Genomic DNA, 13528 nt, shown 5'->3' with positions numbered 1-13528 from the left:
GAATACTACTGGAAAATTCTATCCAGTTTGGCTGTCCCTATTTGAAAAATGAAATACTGTCATTTTCCCTGAACTCTTAAAATTATCTTGGAATAAGATTTACAATATTTCTGTATTATGAGGCAAGATTAAGCAATTCCATCTGATCTGATTACAGAACAACAAGTTAAGAGGTGATATCACCACAGCTTCTCAATGCACATGAGGTGATTTCTGACAATAGGGCTCACATTCACCTTGACTCAATGGCAGAAAAATGTTCAATAGTTGTAAGCTGCAGTTATATATAATTGTGTAAGAAACAAGGCTTGGACTATTATAGTGACAATGAGCTCCTGGCCTGTTTCATCTAGGAATAAGGTGAATACTGTGTTACTAGAAGGTCTTAAGTTAAAACTTGACATTTTTGTAGAATTATGCTGTAGCTCAGCTGACCTCAAAAGATTGTTCATTCACACAAAGGAGCTATTGTGAACTTAAGTGACAGAGTAGTATAGAAAGCATGATGTTCTGACTCAGGTTGAAGTTATGGATTTGTTGAATGAGATTTGATGTGTTAGTTGTGATACAGTGATAATTAATTGTTATTGGGGTTTGGCCTGTATGTTTATTATCTTAAGTGCTTCCACAGGAGAATCTGCATATCAAGAGAAACATTAATCTGCAATCCACTATTTCAGATTTGAATGCAAATTGCTCATTGAGACCGTAGTCATTGTTTTCAGAACTACTTCAATCCATTTCTTTTTATTGGAGAAGAAATATGACGAAGTGTTCTGAGGGTTACCAGATTATATAGACTTTTTTTACAATTTCCTATATTTTTGCTGGTAAGAGCTCAAGTGGATTGATACAGTTAATATAGAAACTTCATTCTAACTCTGTACTTTTTGTGGATGGTATAAAATAGCTGCAATTGGGGGTAAGCTTTTGCTGTCACATACACTTCATGTGTGCATGTATTGAGATTTATATAACCCAATGTGTTCTCTGTTTTTTCCAAAAGTTATGCCTAGTAGATCAATGCAGTTACATGAACTGCAGTATAAAGCCTAAGCCGAAGTGTGTATCACATTACTTTAAGGAAATCCTCAGTGTTTTTTTTCCACTCCTATCTTGGTATGAGAGAAACGTCACAACCATCCTTTTTGCTGCAAGTTGAAGTTGAAAATAAGTTAATGTTCTGATTGTTGTTGTTGTTGTTTTTAATTGTATAGGGTTGCAAATGCAAAACTTAAAAATTTTTTGCGCCTGGAACCCACGCTCCACCTCCTTGGTGTACAGTTTAATGAGAATGTGGCCCAAGACATCATGACAGGACAGCATGGGGCTGCAACAAAGCTTTTATATGAATTGTATATTGCTTTAGAAAAAAAGAGAAAGGCAAAGCTCACTGGAGTAGCCATGGAAGCAATGAGACCTGCAGCAACTGCAAAGCTTAAGTCTTTTGAAAGTGTTTTGTATCAAGAGGTAACTATGCCTATTTTGTATAAATATATAGGGGAAAAAGGTAGCATATTTACATGTACCTCTTAAGCATGATGCATCCTTCCCCTCCCAACTTTTAAAATCTCCTATTCAAAACCCAATACTTTTATGGAAAAGAAGCAGTCCTTTGCTATGTGTTATACATAGACAGTAGGATTACATGGTTTATCTGTGACCCATGACTACATTGATCATCTGTGTTTTGTGTTGCTGTGTTTTGGCTCATTCTGTGTTACCTGCTCTGTTTTTAAGCTTTCTCCAGACTTAAAATACATATAGCAACAAAGGCTAGTAGTTGTTCAGCAACTGCTGTTGTACTCAATTGAGGAGTACAGATTGCAGGCTGCATGGCGGTCTGAGTATCAACTTAGACTAATTTCCCCTCCAGGAAACCTATTTATAACTGTGTTAAGCTTCATGCCACAGTGGTTTGGTTCCTTCTGTTGCACATCTCTCCATATATTTATACTACACTCCAGCCTGCCATAAGCATCTGCTGAGTAATAGAAAAAGGAAAAAAAAAGGGGGGAAAGAGAGTATCTAAGAGGAAGTCAGTATCAATGTAGTAGATTCTGTTAAGGACATACTTCTTGTCTTCAACAGTAATGTTCAGCATGTGCAGACCGTAATTTGTTATCGGGATGAGCAACCTCTATGAAGCTATATACCGTGAATCAAATTCATCTGGGTGAAATTTCACTTTTTTCTTCTGGCACACTTCCTGAAAAATAGTCTACAAGCAGCAAGTTTACCAACAAGTACAAGGATAGTACCAAACAGTAGAAACATCCCTTCACTTACAGAGGATATTTTAAAGAATGTAAAGCAACTGAGGGTATCTCCTGTCAGTTGATAGGTTCAGAATGGCATTTCAATCATAGAATAGTTGAGGTTGGAAGGGGCCTCTGAAGGTCACTTAATCCATTCCCCCTGCTCTAAGCAAAGCAAGCTATAGCAGATTGCTGAGGACCTTGTTCAGTTGAGTCTTGAATATTTCGAAAGATGGAGACTTCACAGCCTGTCTGGGCAAATTGTTTATCACCCTTTCAGTATTTTTTTCCTTATTTTTAAGTTGAATTTTCTGTATTTCAGTCTGAATAGATTAGTTTCATTTGGAAGGGACCTACAATGATCCACTAGTCCAACTGCCACCACATCAGGGCTGACCAAAGGTTAAAATATGTTATGAAGGGCATTGTCCAAATGCATCTTATACACTGACAGGCCTGGGGCATCGACCACCACTCTCGGAAAGCCTATTCCAGAGTTTGACTACTCTCTTGGTAAAGAAATGTTTCCTAATGTCCAGTCTAAATCTCCTCTGGTGCAGCTTTGAACCATTCCCACACATCCTGTCAGTGGATACCAGGGAAAAGAGAAGAGCACCTGCCTCTCCACTTCCCCTCCTCAGGAAGCTGTGGAGAGTGTGATGAGGTCACCCCTCAGCCTCCTTTTCTCTAAACTAAACAAAGTTTGGCATTGTAAAAGCTCAAATCTGCATGTTCTTTTCAATGGATTTAGTCCTGTTTTTTTGAAAAATATTCAACCATGTTTAGATGTTGTTCTGTGTACATTAACACAGGAAAGCACAGTGTGAAATGACTATTACAAAATTATCATATTTAAATATGTTTCTTCTTTTTCTGACTCTTCATTGCTTGATGTATAATTTTAGCGTTTGAAAACTTTAACACCACGTCAGGCTGATTTACAGCTACACCAGATTTCAGAGAATTTTGAAATAAAAGCTAAAGCAATAGAAGATAAAATAGCTCGTATACGTATTGTAGAAGAACAGAAAGTTCAGAAGCTCCGAGAGGAACAAAGAGCCCATGACATGGAAAAGGTGACTACTTACTTTTTGTAGACTTCTGAAGAAATCTTTTCTTAAGGTCATGTATGTAATGAGTTAGTTAATGACAGTGTGAATGCCTGTTAATTCTGTGCTATGCTGTCATGTTTATACAAAAACAAAGAAAAGGAGTATGCATGGCAATCATTAACATTTAATTAATATTTAAAAATAATTTAATGTTAAATTGAAAGTATTTGCATATTTTTCCTGCATGGAAAATATTTACACATTTGAAGACAAAGTGTGGATTCCACAACCATATGTGTTTAAGGAGTTCTTGTAAAAGAGGTTTGTGACATTCTTCATTTGTGAAGAAAAGGTGAAGCATTGTTCAAAAGTAGCAAAAAGACGCAGGGAAGGGGACCTGTAGTGGGTATGGCCTCAGAACACCTTGTAGCTCTGTGTAGCTGTTCTGCTAACATAAAAAAGAGAAACTAATTTCTTAAGATAGGGGAACACTCATTCAAAGGGAAGCCTTTAGTTTATATAGAGTAACTGGCCAGCTATCCAAGGTGTGTTGGACCAAAATGAAAACGAAGTTGACTAATTTGAGATGTGTTTTATGTGGCTAATTAGAGGAAGAGGGTCTTGCTGTGGTTATTTAGCTGTTCTATTGCTGCTGCGTGAACAGGAATGAAAAAGAAGTCCCTTCATATATCTAGAAAAGAAAATACAAGCAATATCCAAATAATTAAAATAAAAATTTAAAAGAAAGTCAATATCTTATTTGATATATTACATATTTAGTTTTTAACAATCTTTCACCCTTTGTAAAACCTTTTTCCCCCACTCAATTCTACCTTTAACTGCATGTATCTGTAGTGTACTTTTAACTAGTGTAGTTTAAATGTTTGTTACTTCTTGATCATCTGAAACTCATTGCCCAGCAGTAATATTACCTAATAGTATTCTCAGTTACTGTACCAGGAAACTGCTATTCTCAGTTCCTGTGCTGAATTCTGACCTGAAACAGGTACCATACTAGAGCTAGGATTTAATACAAGCTCTTAAATGCCTACTAGGCACTGAGCACAAACTGTTCTTTAGAGATGTGCTTCTATTGCACCATACTATTTGCTAATGCAGACATAGCATATATAGGTGTACCATTTTTTGATAATGGCACTTAAAAATATATCTTCATCCTCAAATATTAGGAACATATATTAGAATATTCCTAAGCTGATAAATTATTCATAATGTAGAATACTACTTTAAAATGAACTTTACAGCATGTACTTCTGGATTTAAAAATGGTGGTTTATGAGTAGTACAGTAGCTGAGAATATTCTTAAGACAAGATTTAACTGTGGACAACAGATAAGGAATTTTTTGTTTTCATGGCAATAAAAATAAAAAGAAAGAAAGAAAGAAAAAGTCATTTGCTCAAGCCTGGAGCCTGATAAACTTTTCTACTTTCTTCGTGGAAGATTTTTTTCCTTACAGCTTAATTACACTTACTTCATAGATATATCGATAGTGTATTAGGGCCATATGGTGTATTTTGTTTGAACTCAAGTGTCTGAACAAAAGATGTTGAATCTTCAGCATCGCATTGGAAGAAGGAGACAAAATGAAATAATGGCCAAGATTCATGCAGCCATTATACAGATTCCAAAGCCAACACCAAGCCACACCATAAAAGCTAATGAAGCAAAAAAATTCTTAAAGAAGAAAAGAGAAGCAGAGGTAACTATCATCTATATTCTTTTAATGTTAATTATATGAACTTGCAAAACATATGATATCTGTGAGCATTTACACGTACAAATACTTTACTTGCACCATTCAAAAGCTGCGGATGTAACTGCTAAAATGCTATAGTAGACCTAACCAGTGAAAACTGGGCTAAATATTAATATGATCATGATTCTGCATTTGTTACTTAGTAAAAATCTGTTGGATATGAGAGAAAGTTAAATAAATACCATAGGAAGGTGCTGATTTAATTGCTGACAGTATTTTAGCTTCTAGTCTACTGAGTAGAATATGCAAAATAAAAGCTGTAATGTTTCCTTCTCATTTCTGCATGATATTTTGCACCATAATGTATGAACTCTTCTGTAACACACTACAAAACTGTCTGCTTGATCAAAAATGTTAGTAACAGATGAAACTGACAATAGTCTTAGATTGATTCAGGAGGTGATGGCAATGTAGCAATAAAAAAAAATCTGTATCATTTAGTGCTGAAAAGTACTTGGATTGTAATCTTACAGTTCATGGATTGTATTGTCATCAGGAGTACAAATGTTACCAGTTTTTACAAGTGTGCAACTGCGACAGATGCATTTAAATGTAGAGTGTAGGAACATAGTTGCTTGAGTAACTGTCAGGGATGAATTCAAGCTACTAAATCTAAAGCAGATCATAGCCCTGAATATCTTGTTTCATACCCCTGAATAGTGGGAATTATATAAACTACTAGACTCCTATGTAAAATCAGAATTATCCTGCAGAATGAACAGCTGCAAAATCTTAGGATTTTCTGGCTGGTGCACATAGGTATAGCTAGGAACAGGGGAGGGAGGAAGGAAATGAAAGGTAGAAGAAGGAAATAGTCTTACCATTTTTCTTGATCTAGCTGATGCTTAAAATATTTTCAGTGTAAATATTTCCACTGTACTAACATAACATAAAAATTGCCTAATACTTAGTCTGTTGAACATTGCTTATGATGCTTTGTGAAGAGAAAAGAAAAACACTAAATTTTGTGCTATTTCTTCAGGACACATACAAGGAGATTAAAAAGTTTGAGGAGTCTGTGGCAGGAAATGCCTCTGCAGTACACAGCCAAGTCACTGACAGGTAACCAGATTGTTAATGATATTAGATTGTTAATATTAGACAGGACCCTACCTCAGGTGCCTACTGTCTGTGTAGACAGATACTTGATGAAAATGTAATGGCTTGTTTAGTTTACACCATGATTGTCCTTTGAGTGATTGTCCCACCAGCACAGCAAATATTCCAGCTCCAGCACCGTCACAGTGTTTTTACCTTACCTTTAGTTGTAGTAGAGATGGCTCAAGCTTCCTTCTCTCCTTTTTGCCATGTATGCAGCAACAAAGGACAAAAAGTGCATCTCTTTTTCTCTGTTCATTTTGGTCATTGAGTTAGTAAGGTCAGTTACTTGCAGAGAGATGAGAATGGTTGTGGATGTACATACACAGTAACACATTTCAAAGAAAATACAGAGAAGTAACCTTTCTCCTTAGGCTTGTTTGTATATTGATTTATTTATGAATAATTTTAAGTAGTAGTCATTCTGTCACCTTTAGTGATATGTATACCACACTCAGAAAAGGTGGCACTCATGCATACTGCTGTGGATACTTCTGTGTATGAACAACCTGTGATTAATAACTCTGAAAAACTGCACTCAGAGTGTATGGATATATTGAAGAGTTACCCATCTTTCTGTGATATTCTGTGAGCCATCCTAATTTCTTGTTTCTGCAGAACTTGGCAAATTGACAGTTGGCTCAAGTCAGTGCTTGAGCCCTCCTCTAGACTTAGTGGTCATTGTGGGGCACAAAAGCATCAAGAAGTAGCCACAGTGTCCACAAAAAGTGTTATTCTGCATTTGTCAGGCTTGCATGTAACTATATAGGGATCTGCATGAAAACACCTCTAAGAACCATGATTCCTATAAAGTCAGTAACCTTTTTAATCCTTTCAATCAGCAATGTACAGGAATCATTGCAAACACAGAAGTTGCAAGAAACAACTCTAGAAACTACAGCACAGACAGCAACAGAGCTGTTAAATATTTATTCAGATGATGAATATATAAGGAAAATTCAAAAACAGTTAGAGGAAGATACAATTGCTAGAGAACAAAGAGAAAAGAGACGACGAAAAATGCTAATGGAACAGTTAACAACACATGAAGCTGAAGAGGTGAGAAAAAGTATGCTGAAGTGTATAACCCATGCTCAATTAGTAATCTAAAAATTTCCTTGCAAATATAAAAGAACAGTATTTTTGGAGGGTTGAATAAAATTTGGAGGGGATAAAGGGAGGTATATACACTTATCTCTGAAAATAACTTCTATGCCAACCTTTGTCTTTCCTTGAGAAATATGGAAGGTTGTCCATCCTTTCTCACCACCTTCATCCTTATAAATCATAAAGGATCAAATGAAGGCAGCAGAGCTAAGATTACTAAAAATCCATTGAAGACCTGCCTTCTATTTCCCACCCTCCCAACCCCTCCCCAAAATTGAACTTTAAATTATCAAAATGTATACTGGTTCTGAAGAAGACACATATTAAGGAACAACAAACATGGCATTCCCTGTCTGAAAACCTGTATTTACAAATATGTCGTGAAATTTTTGATCTGGACTGGATGAATTTTGAAATAGTTGTGCTGGTTGATATGAAGACAGAAAACACTTATTTTGCAGATTAGAGCTTTGATTTTTGATGTATTATGGAATAAAAGGTGTGTCTCTGGAGGATGTCTGTGTTGTGTCTAAAAATGGATGTTGCAGGTTTTTCCATTTGAATCCTTTCCCATAAAGCACAAGGCTTTTCACATTCCTCCTCAGACATCCTGATTCAGAAAGCAGCTCTTAGATTACTGACTTCACAGATCTTCTTTCGTAATGATTATATCAAAGCAGAGCCTTGTAGCTTACTGGGTTTCTCTGATTTCTAGTTATCTTTCTTGTTAGTATTGCACTGTGAGTCCTTAGCTTAGATCATATGTGTTGAACCCAGTACAGCTGAGCCTGTAACCACTGCTGTTGTGTAGTAATAGCACTTCAGATGTGTGGCATCTCTGAAAAGCAAAAGTATGAAATTATATAATTAGATGTTGCTTGACTTAAGAGAAGTGTGATGCCAAGTGACATATTTTCTTTAAAAAAAAAAAAAACTAGTTGAAAATTGCTTTCTCCTTCCATTAGACATTGCACAAGAAAGGATTTGCAGGCTGACTCTATAGCTTTCTTGTAGATATTAGGGTCAGATTTTTACTTACACTGCATAAAGCTTGAAAGGAAGGCACAGGATCATTTAAAGTCAAATTAATTTCATCCCTTCAGAGTGCTTTAGTGTGTTTCATGTCCATACGTATAAATGTCTACTAAAAGAACCTTGTTGAAATTTCTGAGTTTTGGCAACCTAGAAGTTGGAGCCTGGGAGAAGAAATGCTTTACAATTACATGACGCTCCTCTGTGTGGAGCACAGGGTGATGCCAGTCAGATTTTCATAGGCAGGAGTTGAAAATGTTTGACAGTAACATAGCTTCATCCCAACTGAATCCTTGATCCCCACCCTTTCAACAAAGTATTCTTCATAAGTACTCATTATTTCATAGAATCATAGAATCTTTAAAGTTGGAAAAGTCCTCTAGGATCATCAAGTCCAACCGTCAACCCAACACTACCATGTCTACTGAACCATGCCCTGAAGTGTCATGTTTACACGGTTTTTTAAGACCTCCGGAGATGGTGACCACCACCCCTCTGGGCAGCTGGTTCCAATGCCTGACAACTCTTTCAGTAAAGAAATTTTTCATAATATTCAATCCAAACCTCCCCTGACACAGCTTGAGGCCATTTCCTCTTGCCCTATTGCCAGTTGCTTGGGAGAAGAGACCAACACCCACCTCAATACAACCTCCTTTCAGGTAGTTGTAGAGAGCGATAAGGTCTCCCGTCAGCCTGCTCTTCTCCAGACTAAACAACCCCGGTTCCCTCAGCCACTCATCATAAGACTCCAGACCCTTCTCCAGCTTCGTTGCCCTTCTCTGGACATGCTCAGAACCTCAATGTCCCTCGTAGTGAGGGACCAAAACTAAACACCGTATTCAAGATGCGGCCTCACCAGTGCTGAGTACAGGTACTCCTGTTGGCAACACAATTCCGGATACAAGGCAGGATGCTGTTGGGCTTCTCGGCCACCTGGGCACACTGCTGGCTCACGTTCAGCGGCTGTCAACCAACACCCCCAGGTCCTTTTCCACTGGGCAGCTTTCCAGCTGCTCTTCCCCAAGCCTGTAGTGCTGCATGGGCTTGTTGTGACCCAAGTGCAAGAGCCAGCACTTGGCCTCATACAGTTGACCTCAATCCATCGATCCAGCCTGTCCAGATCCCTCTGCAGACCCTTCATACTCTCAAGCAGATCAACACTCCCATCCAATTTGGTGTTGCCTGCAAACTGACTGAGGGTGCACTCGATCACCTCATCCAGATCATTGATAGGGATCTTAAAGAGAACTGGCCCCAACACTGAGCCCTGGGGAACACAGCTTGTGATCGGCCACCAACTGGATTTAACTCCACTCACCACAGCTCTCTGGGCTCAGCCATCCTGCCAGGTTTTTTCCCATTTTTAAATGTGCTGTTCAGATTTTATCTCTCTGAATTTAAAAAGTTGTCAGGAAGAGGTTACCATCAGCCATGAACTGAGAAGATGAAAATGGGAGGGGGAATGAATAGTTACTAGATTATTGCTTGTCAACCAAATAGATCTATGTATGCTAAGCCATAAGTTTTGTTCATAAATTTTATGACTACAGCACAGGACAGAATTGTTTCATTTGTATGTAAATTAAATAAGGAAATAGAAAGATAGAAAAATGTGATACAGTAATTGTGTATGAACAACATGAAACATAACCACATTAACGTTTGGCCACTGGATGCCACTGTTGTCTCAAGTAGATAAACTGAAAAAGTCTCTATTATGCTTTCTCAGTAGTAATTTTTCAAATGATTACCAAGATGTCCCATTTACAGTATTTATGTTTTCTTCAGACACTTTACAGACCTCTGTGAAGAAGCTGATGTAAATTGTTACGTCAAAAAATTGTGCTACCATTTTTATTTTGTCTCCTAGCATGCCCAGAAGTTTCAAAACTTTTCAACCTTATGTTTTAGTACTTTGTCCATTCCTGTTTGTATGAAAAATAGCAACCAATGCTTCACTCCCCTAACCAATAAGCATCCTTTTTGAAATTATGAGTTTGGTGTTCTGAATCCTAATTTATCATGTAGCTCTGAGTTAGTTGTCTTTTCATATATTCTTGTTCCTCAGAAAGTTCCTTCTGGCTTTTTTTAGGCTACTCATCATGTCAAAATGTCTGATCACTTAGAAAATTGACATTCTCTACCCTTCAGTTAAAAAAGAAACAGTCTCTTTTCGCTGCTCTGAAGTGTTCTGAAGGAGCATCTTCCCATTTCCTTTATATGAAGAGTGCATTCACCTAGATGAGGTGCTTTGATTTCTCACTGGGCCAACTATTTGCACCATAGGATTGATGGTTTGAGTATCACAAATGACCACTCTGTTAGGGTGGCTCCTTCAATCCCTTGTGATTTAGGATTTAAAGATCTGTATTCCTTCGGTGGAGCACTTATTGCTGTGGTTGAGGATAAGCAGTTGCAACTGAAGAAAACAATGAATGATATTTACTTGTAATAGGAAGCAAAGTCTGTGCATCCTCTACTGTTCTTTGAAATCTTAATGAAATGCTAAGTCCCAAGAAGCAGTGGATAGAACTGAGGCAGCAAAGGACATCATATCTCTTTTAATGCCTTGGCTTCATGAATGTAAGAAACAAAAGGACAGATTAACTCCTCATTAGGCAGTGCTATTGGAAAATTTTGTCACCTGAACTATATCAAATGACACATAGCGTGAATATGAAAATATAAAGGACATATAGAGTTGTTACTATTGCATTGTTTTCCATTTCAGTTGCATGCATGATGATAATTCTGTGTGTAGAAAAATAGTGTACAAACAGTACACTACAAATAGAGTACAAAACAGAACACATTCAAAATTAGATCCTCATTTTGTGATAACCTTTGTAGAGAGACAATATTGTGTGCGGATGAAGCACTCTGGGATTAAAGCCTGGGATGCCCACATCTTTGCCATTAGAACTATTATGCAGTGGCTAAAATAAGCAAAATGTTGAGGGATTTTTATATCACCTTAGTGTTTTCCAGTCACCAGTATTTAATTGGAATGTACTTTATTGCCAGCAATTGTAAAAAGAAAGGAACTTAAAAATATGGGAAGAGTTTTTTTGAAAAACGTTGGCTTCTTCCTAACATCAACATTGAAGGTCTAAATTAATTAGAAAGCTGCTGCTCTTATTACTGCAGTTCAAATAGCCATGTTTTGCAGCTTTGTGTTAGAAATCTATTACAGATGTCCCGATTGTATTGTGTAGCACAGATTTAGAGCACTTTGTAGAGTTCTTTCATAAATAGGACAATAATATGTAATAAAGTTTGATTTTTCATTTATATGTGAATTTATATAATGTGTTCTGTCCTCTCTGTCAGAAACAGCTGATGGAAAATGAACAAGATTAGAAGAGAAGTGATAACTCTGTTTTGGTTCATTTTCCATACTCCTACTAACCGGATTTACCTCTTCCTCCTTTCTTAGAAAAATGAATTTTAAATCTTCAGATCAGTTCCCAATTTAGGTCCTTAAATTTGAATACATTTCACAGGATTTTTGCTGCATCTGAAAGAAATGTCCAAGGAATTAGAATTTTCCTCTAAAATCTGCTGTAGGAGTAGCATTTGGCAATGGGGTTTGAAAGACAAGCTGATGCTTTTGCTTAGAACTCAGTAGTAGTTCTGAACTGTGAAAGTAGTGAGGCAAAGCTTTAGGTTAGGTTAGGCATTAGTTTAGATACCAAGAACAACCCACAGAAGTGTAGTAGTGAGAATATACTATTATGTTTTGACAAGTACTTTGAAAAGTAACAGTCCACAGCCTTCAAAGTGTCTGTGCACATCTACAATGCTTCAAGCAATGGTTCAGAATGAGTTCTTAGAGTACCAAGTAAGGGATTCTGTTCATTTCTCAGTAAGAACACTGAAATGGTTACCTAGAAGTCTTGCATTTTCCTCTGTTCTGAACGTTTCCTCATATTCCCAGTCTCCTGGGAATTACCCAAATCCCAAGAAAAAAGGAAAAAGTTCAAACCTGTAGAAGAATAGACTGATCAAGGATCCAGCAGAGTACGGCTGAGAATGAGGACTGGTGAAGAGCAGGGATGAGTTAATGATTTGAGGAAAGGTGTATCTTTATACGCAGAAGCATTTATTAGAAATATGCTGCTGTTTCTTTGCACGCAGGAAATATCCATGTTAAAGTTGAGTTAATCTGAACAAATGTATTTTTACTGAGTACCTCAGTTAAGACATGTTTAGAATTTATTTCTGTACTTCTACAATTCTTACATAATTTACAGAAATAGTACTTATCAGTTATTCTGGATTTATGTATCAAATGAGCAGGTAAATGCTGTTGTATGACTCCACTTGTATTTCTCATATGAGACACTGATGACTTGTCTATGAAATAATATATAATCTGTGCTTAATATTATTAATTTTTATGTTTCAGGAGGCTTACCGCGAGGAGCAACTTATTTACAGACTAATGAGACAATCTCAGCAGGAGCGGAGAATTGCTGTTCAGCTCATGCATGTTCGACATGAAAAAGAGGTGTTAAGGCAAAACAGAATTTTCAGGGAAAGACAATATGAAGAAAGACGACTGAAAGAGTTCCAGGAAGCTCTTGATAGAGAAGCGGTAAAAGATTATTTGCTAGCTTAAGTGCTGCAGGACTGTTACAGTGCCTTCTCATTATAAACTGGAATTTGTATTGTCAGCTGGTAGAACTTAGGACTTTTCTAGGGACAGGGTGATTTAATGATGAATATATTCTTCTATGTTCAAAGTTACAGCTAAGTTAAAAAGGGATAAAGCCAAACAATTTAAAGTCTAATTTTGATCTTTTCTTCCAAACTAATTTTAACTTTGTAGGAAAACAACCCTATGATGAATTTAAAAGACATAATCTTGCAGAGGCAAAGTGACAAAGACAATTAATAACAAAATTTTTCAAGAATCGTGTTTTTAATTTCCTTTAGATATAATCTGTTAACATCCTTTTGTGACAAATGCTGGAGGAGTTTCATTCATGAGTGCTAATTTCTACCTTGGAGCTTGGAGTTGATTAGTAAATTAAAAGGACTCATAATCCTGTGGCAAACTGCCAAGTGCTATGCTTATAGTAGGACATAATGTGATGTTAGAAATCTTATTTTGCTCCTGCCAAAAATGATAAGCAGCTCCAAATCCTCCAATGCAGCTGGAGTCCTATGTAATCAGCAGCTATAGGTATTGATTACAAC

The 13528-nt window shown here is 36.9% G+C and overlaps 1 protein-coding gene across 2 annotated transcripts in view; it reads left to right on the top strand.

Moving 5' to 3' along the window:
• SPEF2 (sperm flagellar 2) overlaps positions 1–13528 on the top strand; it is a 74747-nt gene that overhangs the window by 5365 nt on the left and 55854 nt on the right. For both annotated transcript variants that reach the window (XM_075078728.1, XM_075078727.1), the window contains exons 3-8: positions 1218–1470; positions 3164–3334; positions 4892–5032; positions 6072–6151; positions 7030–7246; positions 12735–12923. In XM_075078728.1, coding sequence (XP_074934829.1) covers positions 1218–1470; positions 3164–3334; positions 4892–5032; positions 6072–6151; positions 7030–7246; positions 12735–12923 — 1051 coding nt within the window. The remainder of the gene's footprint in view (positions 1–1217; positions 1471–3163; positions 3335–4891; positions 5033–6071; positions 6152–7029; positions 7247–12734; positions 12924–13528) is intronic.

The sequence above is a fragment of the Phalacrocorax aristotelis genome, chromosome Z, assembly GCF_949628215.1.
Source record: "Phalacrocorax aristotelis chromosome Z, bGulAri2.1, whole genome shotgun sequence".
NCBI lineage: Eukaryota > Metazoa > Chordata > Aves > Suliformes > Phalacrocoracidae > Phalacrocorax > Phalacrocorax aristotelis.
This window is presented reverse-complemented; position numbering and strand designations above follow the sequence as displayed.